This window comes from Bombyx mori, chromosome 1 (assembly GCF_030269925.1).
Source record: "Bombyx mori chromosome 1, ASM3026992v2".
NCBI classification, from domain to species: domain Eukaryota; kingdom Metazoa; phylum Arthropoda; class Insecta; order Lepidoptera; family Bombycidae; genus Bombyx; species Bombyx mori.
In genome coordinates, this window is record NC_085107.1 from 16,899,882 (window position 1) to 16,919,758 (window position 19,877).

Here is a 19,877-nt window from a genome sequence, read left to right on the forward strand (position 1 = left end):
ATAATTTAGAGTATTATTAATGTTTGTATAAACTTATTACGAAGCAATAACTTTCTTAAAGAAACATTCGTATATATTTTTTGTATTAATGCAGTGACTACTTTTCAATATTGACTTAATTGTTAAACTTCAATATTGACTTATTAATCACTCCGTAGTTTTGTAAGACTTAAATTGTTGTAGCTTTTATGAAAAGTTATGACGATTAATGTGTAAACCTTCTTACTAGTAAATAAACTACTATTGTCAAAATCTATTCAGTGTATTTTACTTAACAAAGTAATTCTTGTCTAAGTAACTACTTAGATTGTAATTCTTCTTTGTTTTGTAGACATTAAGTCTAATGGCATAAGATCGAATTTCGTTTGTGTCGTGAATTGGGTTAGATATAATGCATTTCCTTCGAGTAAGTTATTTGTTGTTCGTAAATATATAGTGTATATTAGTTACAGAATTGTATTTTAATGTTTAATTTAATTTTTTTTTGTATGTCGTACAAATATATGTATTAAATATTGTTAAAATTGAGGGAATATAATATAAAGAGGAAGAAAATATAAAGAGGGATTTTTGTCATGTACTTATTAATCTGAAACTTAAACAAATTGCGTAGTTTGATTGTGCCATCGAAACTAGTGGAGTTAAAACAGACATGCGCAGTAGGGGGCTCGCCGCTTGCCTGTATTTCGTTAGAAATAAGACGCAGTTTGATTGCGTCATCGAAATAGACAAAGCTCAAACAAAGACATGCGCAGTAGGGACCTTGCTGCTTGCCTGTATTTCGTTTGAAAAAAAGACTCGGTTTGATTATTTCATAGAAACTAGCGGAGCTAAAACAAAGAAATGCGTGCTAGGGGGCTTGCCGCTTGCCTAGAAAAAAAATTCAGTTTGATTGCGTCATCGAAAATAACGGAGCTAAAACAAAGACATGCGCAGTAGGGACCTTGCTGCGTGTCTGTATTTCATTAGAAATAAGACGTAGTTTGTGCGCGTCATCAATATAAACGGAGCTAGAACAAAGAGACATGCGCAGTAGGGGCCTTGCTGCTTGCCTGTATTTTATTAGAAATAAGACGCAGTTTGATTGCGTCATCGAAAATAACGGAGCTAAAACAAAGACGTTGGCAGTAGGGGGTTTGCCGCTTGCCTGTATTTCATTAGAATTAAGACTCAGTTCGGTTGCGTAGTCTTAACTAACGGAACTAAAATGAAGACATACGCACTAGAGGGTTAGCTTCTTGCCTGTATTTCATTAAAAATAAGATGCAGTTTGGTTGTTTCATCGAAACTAGCCGCGCTGAAACGAGTTTGCTTCGCGCTCACAATTCATTAAAGGTCAAAGTGCATCATGTAGTGTGGATCAATAATGACATCCGCATGGTGTGGGTATAGAACGCCCCCCAACCCCCAATCCCCAACACCCCCCACTGTAACCCCCCTCTGCAATGCAGATTTTCAAACAAAAGTGTTCTGGGTTTCGAATGACGTCACTACATCCCCGTCCCGGCCCCCGGAATATTGATTCTATCTGAGTAAATACTCGTTTTAAGCTGATGGCGGGTCATGAAAATAATTGTTCATAATTTCTTATCGAGCATTGAATAAAATTTGTTTAAAATTTTATGATGTGCTATAGACAAACAACAATAACCGTTTTTTAAATGACTTAGGCACATTAGTTTTTTAAGTATGAACTTTTGGGTAATTAAATAGAACATACCATAATAATAGAAGTATTGAAATGCGATATATTTGGCAAAACATTTATTAATGTTTTCTGTTAATTCTGTTGTAAGATTGATTTAGGAAATGTTTAATATAAGCATAATTTAGTTTAAGAATTGATTGATCCTGCTACGCTTTTTGGGAGGGAGGGGGGGGGGTCGATTAACTGTCGTTATCTTCAAGAGATGCGTCGAACATTACAATAGTTAATTTTGGCTGATTTGATCCTAATCTATTAATAAGGCTATCTCTGTTTTTAAGACCGTAATTCTCCTCAATACGAACACTGTACTTACTACTTACCAATAATGTTGCATTTTATATAACGAAACCATCGAAATATTTTTAAGCAGCGCCAACGAAAGTGCCATTAGTTGCTTCTCGCTCTCTCTCACTCTCTGTCTATCTCTCTTGCTCACAGGAGAAGGTAACAGTAGGTCTCTTTCTATTCTAGGGATCCGTGTGTTGGTTTGTGTTAACTGTCGATTTCTTAAATATTTTTTTACAATCGTGTGAAGTATTATGGACTGTCAACTGAGAATATTTTCCTGGTGGTCTATTTAAGAAAATTTCTTATTGTGGTTTTAGTGTCGACATAATAATATTTCCTAGAGTTTTCAATCATTTATATAGGTATATTGTAGAAATTTCTACAATCTGTTTTCACAATTTTAGTTATTGTACGCTATTGTTATTGTACGCTTCGACTTTGGAGATGAAGCTTCTCGTCAATTTTGTAGATCGAAATACATTTATCTTTTCTGTCTCAAATATCATGGTTGTGTAGCGTGTAAAGTACTATTTTATAGTTTCACTTTAGTTGGATTCGTGGATGCAGTAGACAGATTGGCCTTACCTACAATAAGACGGTCAGATTTTGTAGGGGCTTAACATGCGTTTTAGTAACTTCGAAATCAATCAGATAGTGTGTCATTTATTGTAATAACTAGATTAATTCTGTACCATGTCCAATTGACTCATAAAGAGCTATCACACAATATTATGATCAATTTTATGACAACTTAATTGCTGCCATGACTAATCTGAACAGATATGTAGCTTGTTTTAGGTAGACGAGCATACGGCCCACGTGATGGTGAGTAATCGCCATTGCGGACATCAGCAATGCCAGGAACAGAGCCAAGCTGCTGCCTACTGCTTGTAATGAACTATGTATATTTCGTAGTGTTCGTCATGTATTTTACAAGAACTGCTGTTCTGAAGTGCTGTTCAAAATATTTTAATTACCGTATTAGTTCGAATGGGTCATCGACCCTTCAAGGATAAGGGCATTGTATGATATTATGACAATTTACATATTGTATGATATTATGACAATTTACATATTAAGGTATCAACATTCACGATTAATGAAAGATTTTGATCGAGTGATCTGACTAGTTCTAATGACCAACAAAGATAAGAGTTTTCTTAATATACAAAAATGTATTCAAAACATCAAATTGTTATTAGATTTTTTCGGCAAATACCAGTAACTGCAATTACCTTACAAAAGAGAATCACTCTTACGATTCTATGAAAACCTCGGTCTAAGGAGGTTCTTATAATATATTGTTTTCTAACATGTATTCCATGGACTCCCCCTGAGGAATTGTTACAAATGTTTCATTCATCTCTTTTACCATACCACCTCCGTTTTCGACTTATAAAATACCCCATAGAATCATTGCGTTTATCCACGGTGCATTTCCAAAGATCTTTTTACCAAGTACCATCCGGCAAAGTGAGAGGAAAGAGGCCAAGGGGGCGTAGTCTCATGAGCTGGTACGATCAAATTAAGACGACATTTGACTCCAACATGAATGTCGCTGTTCACTGCGGCGAGGAGAGGAATGAATGGGTGAAACCTAGTCCAAACAAAAATTCTCTGTAAAGGTCATGGTTCCTCAGCACCGAGGAACAAGATGCAAGGAGGAGGATCATTCGGTGATAGAATTAACTTCCCTCAACGATGTCTCCTGCCCACCATGCTTCAACTTCCCTTTCTTACTAGAGGTTTAAAGAGATTTCTTGGCGGTTAGAAGCGGCGTTACTGTCCCGGTATTGCTGACGTCAATGAAAGACGATGACCAATTGATATTAGGTGTGCCGTATGATCGTCAGACGATCATAAGTGATATTAGTGTTTTAGGTTTCAAGATTAACCCTACATAATAATTCGGAAATGAGCTTTATAATACGGCAGCAAGTAAATTCGTTTTTTCACTCTATATTTTTTTCTTTTTTCCATTTGCACTCCCACGTTATTAATAAATGTAGAGTAACTTATGAAATATATATTTTGGTGAATGTAATAAAAACAGGCCAGTTCCATCACAACATTTATTAATCTTTAATTTTCAGAAACATCGAGATTATAATTAATTATTTAATAAGAACAAACTTTTAATAACTACTTAACTTTGATTAAAATCTCAATATATATTTATTCATACTATAATATAAATACTATATTATACATATTTTATTTATTTATCGTTAATCTAAATTACATTGAAGAAATTATTTATTAATTGTAATATTTATTAATATATAATAATATAATACTATATCATACTATATATTTCGTATAATATAAATATTACAAGCATTGAATAAATATTATCTAAAATTACTTTTTAACAGCAAAAGTTTCTTAAAACTAACAATATTTGACTAAACATCGAGATCCGTAATAAAATACATATTATGTTTATTTATCTTTGCTTGTGTACACATTTAAAAAGTGAGAATATTATATCATATATTAATATTTCACGCACACACTGTATGTTTCATTCGCACCATGTTTGTAAAATATTTTATATATATAAAAAGATCATAAATTGCTACTATCAAAATATTAAATCTCTAAAATTAGTCATGAAATAAGCAAAACAATCGTACGTACCAGAAGGAAAAAGCTTTTAAAAGATGTGATGAAACCCTTAAAAAATTTCAAGATAGTTCTGTTCAAATTTTGTACATAGCCCAACCAGAACCGACGACGAGTATTAAACAATTTTCCGGAGCTCTTGATGGTGAAAAAATTAACTGTATCATATTTTTGAAAAATACTTTTTTGCTATATCTGCAAAATGATTCTCGGTATTTTTAAACGGTTTTATTTAGTATTCACAATGCCTAGTTTCTGACTCGCCGTTTCATGCGCGTTTATATAAATTCACGCTTAATACTGTTCGGCAAACATTTGAATATTATACATATTAAATAAATTCAAGATTAGACAGCGATACGGATCTCTATGTGGAAGGCTTACAATCTATAAAATTTCAAAATTTTCTAACACCTAATTTGCAACAATCTAATCTACGATTATATTATGTATAATGATTTGAAAAATCCCATTCACACTCGACCGGAGATTAAAAAAATTGTAATATAAACATATTCGCTTCATAAATTAATTTAAAAGCTTTGTTCTTCTGATGCGACGTAAGCGAAGAAGATAGTGTCCTACAGCCATTTGATGACTTCATTCGTGAAGACCCTTTGGCTCTAATATATGAGCATTGGTTAGGTACTTCGGCGTGCAACCATTTATATACAATCTTACGAACTAAGCATAATGTGTACCATAAAATATTAATTTGATTATAAAAACGAAACTACAATACCATATCTTTACAACATTCATAATGTTTATGCTTTATGCCTGACTTCCAGGATGTTCTACTTTGTTTTTTTACATTCCTTAATTAATTAATAGTACCAATAACAAACAATATATTTTTCTTCAAAACATTATACATTGAAAACAAACGGTCAACGGAACGATCTCCATCAAAAAGTCCAATGAAGAAACGAATATGCTTTATTAGATAAAAATACTTAAATTCAACGTTGATGGTAAAGATTGTTTTCTTTTGGTTTACCAAAGCTCTTCGCTTACCTAACATTAATTCAACAAATGCTCGCTTTCAGCGCTCATTTCTTCATTCGTTTTCCGTCTTTTGAGTACCATTAAAGCCCAACGTTCCACGTTCTTAACTGTTACATTGTTTGATAATTGTACTGTGCATTACGTTACAGGAGGGGTTAGATCTAAGTCATACATGGCCTATGTAAAAATAAAATTATAATATATAAACGGATTAATCCCAAATTCTGATCTTAAAAATATTATATTATTTAGAATTTAATGAAACACTTAATAAAAATTAACATTTTGTCATAATAATGAAAAAAAGATTGAACACAAGTGGGTTTAAAAGTTTAACATCAATAATATTCCGGCCAAATTATACGTAAATAAAATTTGATTCATTAAAATTCATACATAACAATAAAACAGTTGTTATCATTCAACCACAATCATTCCAGCACAGAATAAGATAATTAATAATCTAATCTATAATTTTGTGATTGTAGCTACAGCTGGATGTTTCATGATTGCTTCAAGAAAGAATACAAGTTGTATTTTGGTTTTGCATTGATTGATTTTGAATCATAAAGGTATTATTATAAAAATATTTAGTTTCATTTTGTTTATTTTGTAAATCTATCAAAACGGAAATGGATTCCACATAGAGTATTCTAAATATATTTTTTTAGTAATAGTAAAATTAAATTTATTCCAAAAAATTTTGATTTCGAGTAAACTATTTTTATTAAAATACATTCAATATGTTTCATAAACGTTGAATTTACTGTGTACTTTTATTGTGATTTCAATTTTTATTTTACGAAATCACACTTTGTACTGTAAGTTACGATGAGAAAAATGTATTCTGAAATATTATAACATATGTTCGAAATGCATGATTGCTAACATTAATACATCCAGAGATCTAGATTAAACATCTAATCTAGGTTGCTATCTTCGTCAAGCGAGAATCTAACATGTATACATGCTACATGTATAGTATACACCACTATTTTTTAATAATCAAAAACAGTGTAATGCCTACACAGAAGACAAACAAGAAATCCAATCTCCAAAAAATACACGAAAGGAGCCAACCATTGGACAAAATATTCATTAAGTTTTCAATGAATTCACGTCCACCCATACAAAAGGGTCTCATAAAAAATCCTTTTGGTTCGTGTGCCGCCATCATGACGGTCTTCAATCCCAAGCCAAACTCGAAAAATCTATCATGATTACATCTGAATGACAAGCTTTATATTGCCTGTTAATTTCATATTTGATGATTAAAGATTAGTGGTGTATTTAATGTACTAGTTATAATACTACATTAATTGTTGAGAAGGTTCAATATCTGTATAGAGTCAAGCTATTCCTAAATTGAACTACATTTTCGGATCTATAGTGCCCTTGTTCGACTTTGAAATGCCTGAAACAGTCATAAGTTTTATCGGTTGCCTTCTTCGTGTATCTTATTTGGACCTGAAAACATCTACCAGCTTAGTCTTTCTAAAAATGTGTAAAATATTTGGCTTTTTCATCATTTGGTGAACAACTTACATATGAGAAGCTAGACAGAAACAAATTAGCGTGCAATAAACCATGTAAATTATTGAAAGCATGCAAAAATTTTGAAATGTTAAAAACTCTTTTTTTTTTTATTGTAAAAAAATACCGAGTTCGTAACCTTGAACGCAGGGACATTATCTCTTATGCCTTATGCCAAAGAAAACAGCTTTGAAGACAGCCAATTTTCATTATATTGTCAGTCTTAATTTATATTATGTTCGTGACATGGAGTGCGTTCAAGAGTGGTCCCTGTTGTCAATCCGTTAGCAATATTGACAACTTGACGCTAACGTTCACACCACCTTTTCTTTAGAAGCGCTTCCTTCTGTTTGCTTAGTGCGAGTTTTTTAACGTTCTCGATAGCGTAAAAGTTAACACAATTTTGTATGCAGTTGGAACAGCGCCCCTAAAGGCAAACTTAGGCAAACGATCCCATTCCATACAAATATGAGCTAACTTTTACGCTATCGAGAACGTAAAGAAAACTCACACTAAGCCTACAGGTCTCTGAGAGTTTTGAAATTAATATCGGTTTTAATAATAGCAACAATACGTGTACTACTTATAAATTTTTTTTTTTTCAAGTAACTATTTTTTCGTGTTAATTGTCTGACCTGGGTTGTGTAGCAAAAAGTAAACAAATAAAACTTTAGTTTGGTTCCGGTACTACATCGAGAAACAAATATATATATTATATATTATTTTCTATCTATGCTGATAGCCTTGACAGGGTATATCAGCGTTACTCTAGTGTTTAGGTGAGCTCTCAGGGCTCTAACCGGAGGTGTTGCTAACACTGGCCCTAGGAAAAGCAGTGCTTCGCAGAATCTACCACCGGATCGGAAACGCGACTCACTGACGAGATCTGTCGAGAAACTTGATGGGCGGTGTCTGTGGGTTAATTTACTTCGTCGCAAGCGAACTTTTCGGCGAGGACGGTGACCGGTGCTTGTGGTACCTAAAAGCACAGTTAATGGATCGGGAGGATCCGTAATGGCGATTTTTAGAGCATGTGGGGTCAATTTTGTGCCACTGTAGTTTTCACATTGGGTTACATACCCCTTGTTTTTGTAGAATGGCAGCAAATAGCTTTTGCGCCACGATTTTGGGGTTTCCGTGGTTACAAGATAGTATTAAACAGTTTAGTTAGCCAGTTAACCGCCATGGGACTGAGTCCATAAATCAGCTAGTATCTCGTCTAGCCCTGCAGCTTTTGGGTTCTTCATGCTAGCTAATGCAAGTTTCACTTCATGCGAATCTATTTCCGTTAGTGGTTCGCAGACAGGTTCAAGGGGGGCAGGATCTTCGTGCGGGTGTACTTCATTTAGTAAGTGTTCATAGTATTCTTGCTAACGGCCTAATTTGGATATTATCCATTAGCAAGTCTTGCTAGTAATATCCAATATTGCATAATAAAAATATAAATAAAAAAATGTTCTAAGATCCTATATGCTAGTATAGTAAAGTATGTGTGACTGGCTTAAAATTAGATTAAAGCAGAATATTTTTTTCCGCAACATTTTATACATCATGAAATTAAAGTCACTAAATGTTACCTACGTTGTATAGATAGCTTTTCATACGAACTCAATACGAAATTGCATAAACGAATTAAAAAAAAAAGAAATTTCCGTGAAATGTATTACAGTGCTGTAAATTATAGGTAATGGGAAACAGTAAGCCATAATAGAATCTAAGAGCAACCTGACAAGAGCTCGAACGGTCACAAAAGTAGATTAAAGAAGACTAGATAAAATTCAAAGTTGGCCAACCGCACTTCAAATTTGAATTTGAATTTGCAAAAATACACTACAAATTGTGTAAATCACTCAAAGTGAGGTTCGCCTTTAGATTAATTTATTCGTACGAATAGTACGTAATACTAAATGCTGAATTTACTTACACTTCACGAGCATCAGTGTCAGCCACATAGGGTGAGCTCGGTACGATAACCCTAGTTGCGTGTATATAGCCCCCAATATGAACAGGAGACTGCTCATCGCACGAGCCGCTAAATCAATGAAAATACAAAATTTAGGTTATTTAAATCTTGAATAGGAAATGACATACGAAGGAGGTTGATCTGCCCTGGGTAGTTGGCTTTAACAATTGGGCTTTCTTAAGGTCTCTTTCGATGTTTGACTACCAGGTCGATGGCGGGCGGTCTCTAACTCTTTTTCTCTGGAACGCTTAATGCAATTTTCAATACATGGCCTTCGTCCCGTCTCATGATATGGCCATACCACTTAAGGCGATTTTCCGTCATTTTGTCTGTGATTGATGCGTCTTTAAAGCTCCCACGTATGTATTCATTCCGAACTCTGTCCATCCTGGTCACCCCGCCCGCCCAGTGCAACATCTTCTTTTCGTTAACATGTGCCATCTGTTCATGCGTTTTCTTGACTGTCCAGCATTCGGAACCGTGCAGTAAGGCTGACCTGACGGCTGTCTTGTATACTTTACTCTTTGTTTTTATGTGCATACAGAGCTCCTGTCAGCGACCGCCATTTCTGCCACGCTACATTTACACGGTGCGCAAAATCGGCCTCCACATTGGCATCTGGCGTGAGCATAGATCTCTGACATTTAAACTTGTTCAAAGTGGGGATAGGTGTTGATCCAATACATATGGTTTCAGGAGTTGCATTTCCACTAAAGGGGCATTTCATGTACTCCGTCTTATTTCTGCTCACCCGAAGTCCGTTCTTCTCTAAAGGGTGTGTCTACGTATTTAAATTTTCTTGCAGGTCTTTTACAGTATTTGTCGCCAGTACTATATCGTCGGCATACAGTATGGTTCACGGTAAAGGTGCTGGAACATGGTTTGTTAGATAGTCCATTATTAGGTTAAATAAAAAAGAGCTTAAAGCCGATCCCTGATGGACCTTGACCTTGACCGCGTTACTTAATCCTGCTGGTGTTTTGACTTGTGTACTAATGCCGCTGTAGATATCTTGAATTATTAATATATATCCGGTAATTTTTGCGCTCTAAAGGCCTGCCACACGAGTTTGCGGGGCACTCTGTCAAAGACCTTTTTGAGGTCGATAAAGGCAAGATGTAAATCTGTTCTGTTTATTCTGTGTTTTTCCATCAGGATTCTGACTGTCTGAATAGCATCAGTGGTTGACCTAGGCGATGTAAAGCCAAAATGGTTTTGGGATACATTTGTAATAGAAGACCGGCGCCTTATTTATGATCCACTCCCTGATTTTTAGAGCGTGTGGGGTCAATTTTGTGCCACTGTAGTTTTCACATTGGGCTACATACCCCTTGTTTTTGTAGAATGGCAGTAAATAGCTTTTGCGACACGATTTTGGGGTTTCCGTGGTTACTAAGATAGTATTAGGTAAACAGTTTAGTTAGCCAGTTAACCGCCATGGGACTGAGTCGTTTCCATAGATCAGCTGGTATCTCGTCTGGCTCTGCAGCTTTTCGGTTCTTCATGCTAGCCAATGCAAGTTTCACTTCATGCGAATCTATTTCCGGTAATGGTTCGCAAACAGGTTCAAGGGGGGCAGGATCTTCGTGCGGGTGTACTTCATTTAGTAAGTGTTCATAGTATTCTTGCTAACGGCCTAATTTGGATATTATCCATTAGCAAGTCTTGCTAGTAATATCCAATATTGCATAATAAAAATATAAATAAAAAAATGTTCTAAGATCCTATATGCTAGTATAGTAAAGTATGTGTGACTGGCTTAAAATTAGATTAAAGCAAAATATTTTTTCCCGCAACATTTTATACATCATGAAATTAAAGTCACTAAATGTTACCTACGTTGTATAGATAGCTTTTCATACGAACTCAATACGAAATTGCATAAACTAATCAAAAAAAAAGAAATTTCCGTGAAATGTATTACAGTGCTGTAAATTATAGGTAATGGGAAACAGTAAGCCATAATCGAATCTAAGAGCAACCTGACAAGAGCTCGAACGGTCACAAAAGTAGATTAAAGAAGACTAGATAAAATTCAAAGTTGGCCAACCGCACTTCAAATTTGAATTTGAATTTGAAAAAATACACTACAAATTGTGTAAATCACTCAAAGTGAGGTTCGCCTTTAAATTAGTTTATTCGTACGAATAGTACGTAATAGTAAATGCTGAATTTACTTACACTTCACGAGCATCAGTGTCAGCCACATAGGGTGAGCTCGGTACGATAGCCCTAGTTGCGTATATACACCTCTCAATATGAATAGGAGGCTGCTCATCGCACGAGCCGCTAAATCAATGAAAATACAAAATTTAGGTTATTTAAATCTTGAATAGGAAATGACATACCAAGGAGTAATTCTACGAAACTAGACCTTAAGAAAATATGCCTTTAAATTATAATATATTTTAATAATTGTATGTTCACTTCATTATTGAACCAATAACATCGCTTCTAATATTAATATACATACGTACTCACGCGTTCCTTACGATTGGAAAACTTTGGAATTCCGTAATATGCATTAAATTGGATAACTCCTACCTTAATCGCCACGTTGGTTTAGTTGTTGGTCACCCTGACTACTTTACCGCGGTATTCTGATTAGATCGGTCGGAGTCTTTTTATATCATACTTTGCAATCTCTGGTATACTTGCTCGATATCAGTGTCCGAAACCCAAGACGGAATTTTATCTTGGATGCCGTAAATGTGTAATATTTTTTTAACTTAACCTATATCAATGTAAGTTAGAAATACGTATAAATCGTGCAAGTATAATGTTTAATCATGAAATTATTTAAAATCTTTGATGTTATCTTTTTGACAAAAAATATCCGAACTTACCGCGTCAAGCTGCAGGTATCGAATATCCCCATCTCTGGTGGCGAGCATCGTCGCCTGTAAACCCAGGGGCTTACCGCACCCAGTTCGGCCATTTCAAGAGTATCAGCGTAGCACGAGAAGGGCCTATCATAAATGGTAATTAACATACAATCATAACGTTTCGAACAGTTGATTTAGCTTATTTCCGCTGATATAAACATTCAAATATCGGTAGCTTACCTCATAACGCTACCTATAAACTAGAGAATAGAATAATTCGCCTGATTTAGTTCATAGTATAATTCTAGTTTAGGTTTTCCACAAAATACTGATGGATCCAATTAGTTAAACTGTTGCAATCACATGGTTTAATACAAGGGACTGCACAGGTAATAAATAGGTGGATCATTATTCCTGCTATAAAACCATTGTACGTTCCGATCTGCATATAAACTATTAATACAATGAAATTCAGACTTCCATTTCAAGACTTGAATTGATTTCGGTGACGCGTCACTCGGGACGTAGGTCATCGACTCTTCTGCGCATACACAACTGCACATCCATAAATATGAAGGAAAACTACACACGGATTCATAAATAATGTATTCAAAACAAACTTACTCCTTAGTGACGGCCTCATCGTCGTCATCAAACGGAATCCTTACGGCCCTCTTCGGGGCCGACACGATATGCCGACGGGGAATTAGCGGAGTGGATTGTTTGAGCTCCTGCAATTCCATCTGTCTACGAACCACAGCAGGACATGGCGATTGTAGTGGAGTAGGCAATTGGGAATTGCTCACCATGTGCAATTCGAGACGACGCGCGCGGGCCGTGCTGTCGTAATAATAAACAATTTAGTCAAATGGACTTCGCCGCTTAAACGAAGCGATTGATGTTATAAAAATATATATATATATATATATATGTCGTGGATAACGACTTTTAGTAATATTAAGACGGTGGTTTTGATTATTATTTTAAATGATGAAATGTTATTTTGATAAATATCACAAAATGAAGGGTAGACTCCGTAACGCCACAGTATAAAATGGCGGTACGTGGACAGAGTCGTGGCAATTCCGTGTCAGACAGTAATTCTGTCCGTCTCAGTGAGTGAGTCTCTGTCAGTCAGTCAGTCGGTCTGTCGGTATGTGCAACGAAACTGTCGGTTTACCCTGTCATTGTGAAAGTTGTGTGTGTTGAGTTTCAATAATTATTATTGAAAAATTTTATTGACTAAACTGAGTTCAATCGACTACGAGTGCTCAGCCATCCCTGACGTGAGCCGACATCAGAAGTGAGATCAGGACTCTACTCTCACTGGCGTGACGTGTTTGAACATGTTCGAAGTACAGCAAAAAAAACATGATGCAGATCAGAATACTAGTAGTGGTACGCCACAAGAGCGTGAATGCAGCATACGTAAGTCGTGTAATAACGTCTCTGTTACCTCGATGGAAGATCTGACCACGAAGAAATCGTCACATCTTACGTTCTGGCTCATGTTGCCCAGTTTGACTGTCGACTTCATCACATGGCATTTACTAGCGGAAATACAACACGTAACAAGCTATTGCAAGAAATTAAGGCAAGTGCAAATCTCAATGACGAGTGGGTAGTTCCGACAAGAGTTATTTTAAGCGGCTGACTTCTGCTAGTTACATGGCACTAGTGCAGTAAACCAGGACATGAGACTGTGAATTGTCGCTGAAATTTTAGAATATACTAGATTCAATACCAATAACACTACACGTTCGATGACTTCGGGCTCCAGCAAGCAAGCAAACAAGAAAGCAAGCAAGTTTCCGTGGGGAAGAAAAATTGACAAATCTGAAGCCGTCGTGACCTGTAAGATAAGACGTCCGGTGCGTTCGTGTCTGGCGATGCGGCGGCGTTCGGGTTCCGCTGGTGGATGCAGGTTTTTCCGGTGAAGTGCGTGCTTGTGCGTGCTTGACAAGTGTTCGCGGTTGGCTTCCTCAGTGTGGGAGTAACATCGTGTAGGAGAGGTGGAACCCGTAAAATTGTAGTTTGCGTGGTGGCTGGTAAGATTTGTTGCGGTAAGAAGTTTGCATGGTGGTAAAATGTCTTGTGAGTCTGCACAGGTAGCCGGAGGTGAGACTTCCGCGTTCGCGGCCCACCCAGTCCGCGAGAACCGGGCAGATCGCCTCGACGGTACGGAGGCCGGCCGACGGGTCCGCCAAACGACGAAACCACGCCTCCAGCACGGACTGCCGAGATTGGAGCCTCCGCGCTCCGGCTGCACTTGCGCTAGGGCGCGCCGCCTCGTAGGAGACTGTGAGGTATCCTTGAATGACTGACTGCGATGCCGCAGCACGGCGACGTTCTCGTGGGTAAGAGCGTGGCACCAGACGGGTGCTCCGTATAGTGCCGTCGACCGCACGGGTACCATCACCCTGCCTATTTCTGCCGTGAAGCAGTGGTGCATTTCGGTTTGAAGGGTGGGACAGCGGTAATAACTATACTGAGACCTTAGAACTTCTATCTCAAGGTGTGTGGTGCGTTTACGCTGTGGATGTCTATGGGTTCTAGTAACCACTTAACACAAGGTGGGCTGTGAGCTCGTCCACACATTAAAACGGAGAGCGTAATCAAACGAAATTAGATACGAAGTTTAAAGGGCCGTTTAAAGTAGTTGAAGTATTGGATGGTGACCGTTACACATTGAAAGCTTTAAAACGTACTTACAAATACCCACATGATAGGCTAAGAAAAATGCCAGCAGGTCACATACCAGTCGAGGTTGATGTAAATGATAATGATGAAGAGCAAGCTTAGATTGTGGTGAAACTCGAGTAAGGATAGTCTATCGGCCGTATTATGTTCGACCGTACCAGTAGCTATTACGTAGTCGTAGCCCGGTAGAAATCGGTGTCTCTTGAGGCAACTCAAGTAGTCCGTGGGTGCGCGGTGCGCGTTTGGCTCTGGCGGAGGTCGGGGTCTGTAAAGACCATCGTGTGTAGTCAGCGGGTGATGCACACGGGCGATCCACGCTGTGGATGCGCATCATGAGGGCAATTGCGATTGCTGGTCGGCTGGAGAGCCGTGGCGTTAGATATTTTTACTCGGAAGTTTTTTTTTGATCTGAGTTCCTGTAAGCTATGCCTGATTTGTACAGAGTAAATTCGAAGTTTGATGAACGACTGTGGTACGTGCTCTGGCTGCTGAATAGTGAACTTTGTATACCCTATTGTTTGATTTGGTTAAAATGGTATTAAAACAGTTTAAAGCTTTGATGACTTTAAAGTTTCCGATAAGTCGTAAAGTGTAGTCAGGAGTGATCGAGCGGAACAAGTGTTCTCGTGGATGTTTTTGATTGTAGGTTAACCATCACACGAGGACATGTACAATCAGGAAGACCATGTCGCAATCAACACGTGATTTCTGCAGCCAATACGAGATATGGGACGCAAACGCCGTCTGTCGGCGCTCGATGGGTCAACTATTCACCGGCCGAGCGGAGCGACGTGCCGGTAGCTGCGTAATATCGGGCAATTTTGGTAAATAAAAACAATCTGGTGAGTCGTATTATTTTTATTTGGATTCGGGTGCCGAATGCTCTCTTGTCAAGAAATCTATTAGTAGTAGCTTCATAATTCAGCAATTTTATACGATGGTTCTCATAAAAGGTTTCTGTTGTTTTGACTCAAAACTTTACGGAACAAATCCTATGCGATGGTTTATTGCTTACCTATTGTATGTCATGTACTACCTGATAGTTGTTTTAATCGGTTCAGTGAGATTGAGCATTCAGCGAAATAGAACTCTTAAATCTAGTGTCCTTATTTGAAGCCCAGACTTGCGTTATTGATGACCAAGCTCGCGATGAGCTCATGGAATTGTTCTTGACAAGAAGTGCTAGAAGCCGTACATCTTTTGAAGTGAAAACTTCTTTAGAATCGTTGTGATTTCAAACCGGATGCAACGAAAAAAAAAAAAAAAAAAAAAAAAAAAACGACAGGTAAGGGACACAAATACAAAAATGTGTAGGATGAAGCCAGCAAAGAATGAGACAGAAATATACAACATACTATTTAATACAGCGCCATCTGTGAGATTTTTTTAATACTAACATGTGTATGAAAGCTCTTGTAGTGAATTTTAATTTAAGATTATACGTGAAATTAAAATATCAATTCACAGAGGGCGCTACCTTACAATTATTTACTAATGACAAAATTTTACATTTACTTAAGACGTTTAGGATAATTGTATTTTAATTTTGGAAGGTTTCACTTCTACCACGTGTGAATTGCACACCTTTTGTTTTTTTTTAAATTGTTCTACCATAAGAATAACAGAGGCGAGCCCCTTCGAATTCTTTATAGTTCGCGTGCCATATCCCAAAAGGTTTTTACTTAAAATGATACTGAAAGTAAGAGATTAACTTTGACGAGACCAGAACATTGGAAATTTAGTAAAATTCGATGTTGAATTTTGTTGAAATGAAGACAGATTGCTTTAACTGGTAATGGAACCTATGATTACATAAGGTTGCCTCTAAGTAGTGCTACTGACGAGACTGATCAGTGAGGTGAGAGTATCTCCATCGATTGGTACAGCGGAGACCTGGGTCTCAATGGAGACTATTGTTGTGTTGGTCTACTAATGACCTTGACTCTATATTGTGAAGTGATGTGTATTGGTTTTATCATTTGTTTTAATGATAATGTGAGTGGCAATGCCACTAGCTGCGCCGGCAGCCAGGCCAGGAGCGTTCTATACGATTTTGTTGACACTAGTGATGTAGAAGATGTAGGATCAAACGACCACGATACAACTGACTGATTAAAGTAAGGATTTTGTTGTCCTATTTTGTGTGATTAGTAAATAACAGTATTCAGTGTTATTTATGACTGGTAATTGAACACCTCGCTCGATTTAGGTGTTCGTTTTATTGCCGGATGGAGGCATTGCGATGTGTTTTATGGTTGAAGTGGGTACTGGATGGAAGTTCCACTTGCGTGCCGGATGGAGGCATTAGTGTTTTGTGTTGAAGTTGGGTACCGGATGGAGGTCCCACTTATTTGCCGAATGGAGGCAATAAGTAGTCAAGAGCTACTCGATGGAGATGGCACTTGAATTGGGTTATCGTCACTCGATATAGGTGGCATGAGTTACTCTCACTAGATGGAAGTAATTGTAACGATAGTTTGTGGTTGATACATAATACTGATGAAATACTGCTCAGATTGAGTTGTTTTGTAATAACTCGGGTTTCTAATGCTTATTGAGCATTAATGAAATTTTTCAGTTGTATAGTGTGTCACTAATAGTTGGGTAATTAAGTTATCTACTCACACAGGTTAACATAGTCTGTTAAAGATCTTGTTGAAAGCTAACGTTATGGTTTGTAATGAAACGAATCCCAATCCTCATGTATGAATGTATCAGGAGTGGCCGAGACGAAACCTGTTAGATATTGCAGAAGGTTGTTTTCCTTGCAGGAGCGTCACACAGGGACGTGTGACATGTCAGAATGGCCGTGTCGTGGATAACGACTTTTAGTAATATTAAGACGGTGGTTTTGATTATTATTTTAAATGATGAAATGTTATTTTGATAAATATCACAAAATGAAGGGTAGACTCCGTAACGCCACAGTATAAAATGGCGGTACGTGGACAGAGTCGTGGCAATTCCGTGTCAGACAGTAATTCTGTCCGTCTCAGTGAGTGAGTCTCTGTCAGTCAGTCAGTCGGTCTGTCGGTATGTGCAACGAAACTGTCGGTTTACCCTGTCATTGTGAAAGTTGTGTGTGTTGAGTTTCAATAATTATTATTGAAAAATTTTATTGACTAAACTGAGTTCAATCGACTACGAGTGCTCAGCCATCCCTGACGTGAGCCGACATATATATATAGTTGTGTAGGTATTATATTAAACAAGAAACAAGGCGATTGATAGCTATTCGACGTCTCGAACAGGAATGCATTACTGCTTCACGATCAAATTAGGCAGGACTGTTGTTCTTAGACAACACAACTTTTTCTTTGCATTTTTTCTTCTCTATATTGTCTTCAGATGCTTTTATTTATATCACTTACTTGTTGAAATCCAAAGCACCAGCCCGATAGTCTTTGCTTGTTCGCTTTTCAGTCTTGCTTGGGAAGCAGAAAGACAGACAGCTTGCCTTTTTTTCTTTAGCTGGCTCTTCATCCCTATAACAATATACTTCCTTACCACAATTTAGTCAAATAGACTCGCCGCTTAAACGAAGCGATTGATGTTATAATATATGTATATATATATATACTTAGTCTGGCCATAAATACTGTTACAATTAAAAATAAACAAAATATTACATTTGAATTTGGAATCTGTCATTTTTATATGATTGCTCATTGAGTATTCTCATTTTGGCGCCAATACAATGTACCATATTTTGCGATATTAAAATGGAGCGGGGTGATAAAGAGAACCGAATCGCTGTGATTGCATTACACAAAGTAGGTATGGAGCCAAATGCAATTTTTGGGCTATTAATAGGTGCAATGAGACCTCCTCTGTTTGTAACAGAAAAAGATCTGGCCGTCCATGTAGTGTTCGTACGAAAAAGGTGGTCAAAGCAGTAAGGGAAAGAATTCGAAGAAATCCTGTCCGAAAGCAAAAGATTTATATCACCTAGAACCATGTCGCGTATTTTAAAAGATGACTCAGGACTTGCAGCCTATAAGAGACGTACTGGTCATTTCCTAACTGATAATTTAAAAGAGAATAGGGTGGTAAAATCGAAACAACTACTGAAGCGGTACGCAAAGGGAGGTCATAGAAAAATTTTGTTTACGGATGAGAATTTTTTTACAATTGGGCAACATTTTAACAAACAAAATGACCGTATTTATGCTCAAAGCTCTAAGGAAGCTTCCCAATTAGTCGACAGAGTGCAGCGTGGGCACTATCCGACTTCAGTGATGGTTTGGTGGGGTATTAGCTATGAAGGAGTGACTGAGCCATACTTTTGTGAAAAAGGTATCAAAACATCGACACAAGTGTATCAAGATACCATTTCTGAGAAAGTAGTGAAGCCCCTTAACAACACGTTTAAAAGACTATTACAGCCAATGGAGACCACTTCGAATAAGCTTTTTATACTTTAAATTGTTTTATATTTATGTATTAAACTAACACACTGTAAAAGTAATAAATGTTATTTGCTATAGATTTTTTATTATTTTTTATTGTAAAAGTACAAGAATATCGCGAAAAATAAAATTATCGGAAAATGACGTATCTCACGGAGCTGGCAATCGAAAAACTAAGCAATATTCATTAAGACATGTTAAAAAAAGCAATGGGAACTGGAGGACGTCGTAAAGATGCACGATGTGCTTGACGCCAAAAAGATAGTATGATGTAAATATATATATACTTTATATATGTATTTGTAATTTAATAGAAATTTCATTGGACCTACCCCTATTTACTCTGCACTACCTTTAACTGACTGGCAGAGAATGCCTTAAGCATTAAGTCCGCCAATGTTAATTTTACATGAAGTGTAATAAAATTAAATAAATTGACTTCGTACTGATTTCCTTTTACGTACGTACGTACGCGAAATATTGTATCTACATCAAACCGCTTTGTTAATCAGGCTGACTATGGTAACGATGGCCAAGGTGTGTAAACCGCTCTACATTGGATAAAAGGTACAACGCAAGACAGATTTTCGTCATAACGTTACTGATGTCCTATTTCTGACACTCATATACACTTAAACAGCTCTGGCGTTACACCCAAACCAAACATCAGACAATTCGGCTGTAAGAACTAGCTGTTGTAGCCATTGTGTTGTTGTTGATGAATCGTCATACTGCTCAGCCAAGTGAACGAGTTGCCCACATAGTATTATGTGGTTATGGGAGTCCATAAATATCAAAACCTGAATGAAAACATGGGG

The 19,877-nt window shown here is 37.0% G+C and overlaps 1 protein-coding gene across 11 annotated transcripts in view; it reads right to left on the reverse strand.

Moving 5' to 3' along the window:
* Positions 1-4,054: 4,054 nt before the first annotated feature.
* NGR-B2 (neuropeptide receptor B2) overlaps positions 4,055-19,877 on the reverse strand; it is an 86,538-nt gene continuing 70,715 nt past the window's right edge. For 4 of the 11 annotated variants that reach the window (XM_038011019.2, XM_038010985.2, XM_062668706.1 and 1 more), the window contains exons 14-19: positions 18,022-18,135; positions 12,575-12,790; positions 11,972-12,094; positions 11,307-11,414; positions 9,087-9,194; positions 4,055-7,043 (exon numbers count right to left, since the gene is read on the reverse strand). In XM_038011019.2, the coding sequence (XP_037866947.1) occupies positions 6,962-7,043; positions 9,087-9,194; positions 11,307-11,414; positions 11,972-12,094; positions 12,575-12,790; positions 18,022-18,135 (751 nt within the window). In that variant the 3' untranslated portion in view covers positions 4,055-6,961. 11 annotated transcript variants of the gene reach the window in all.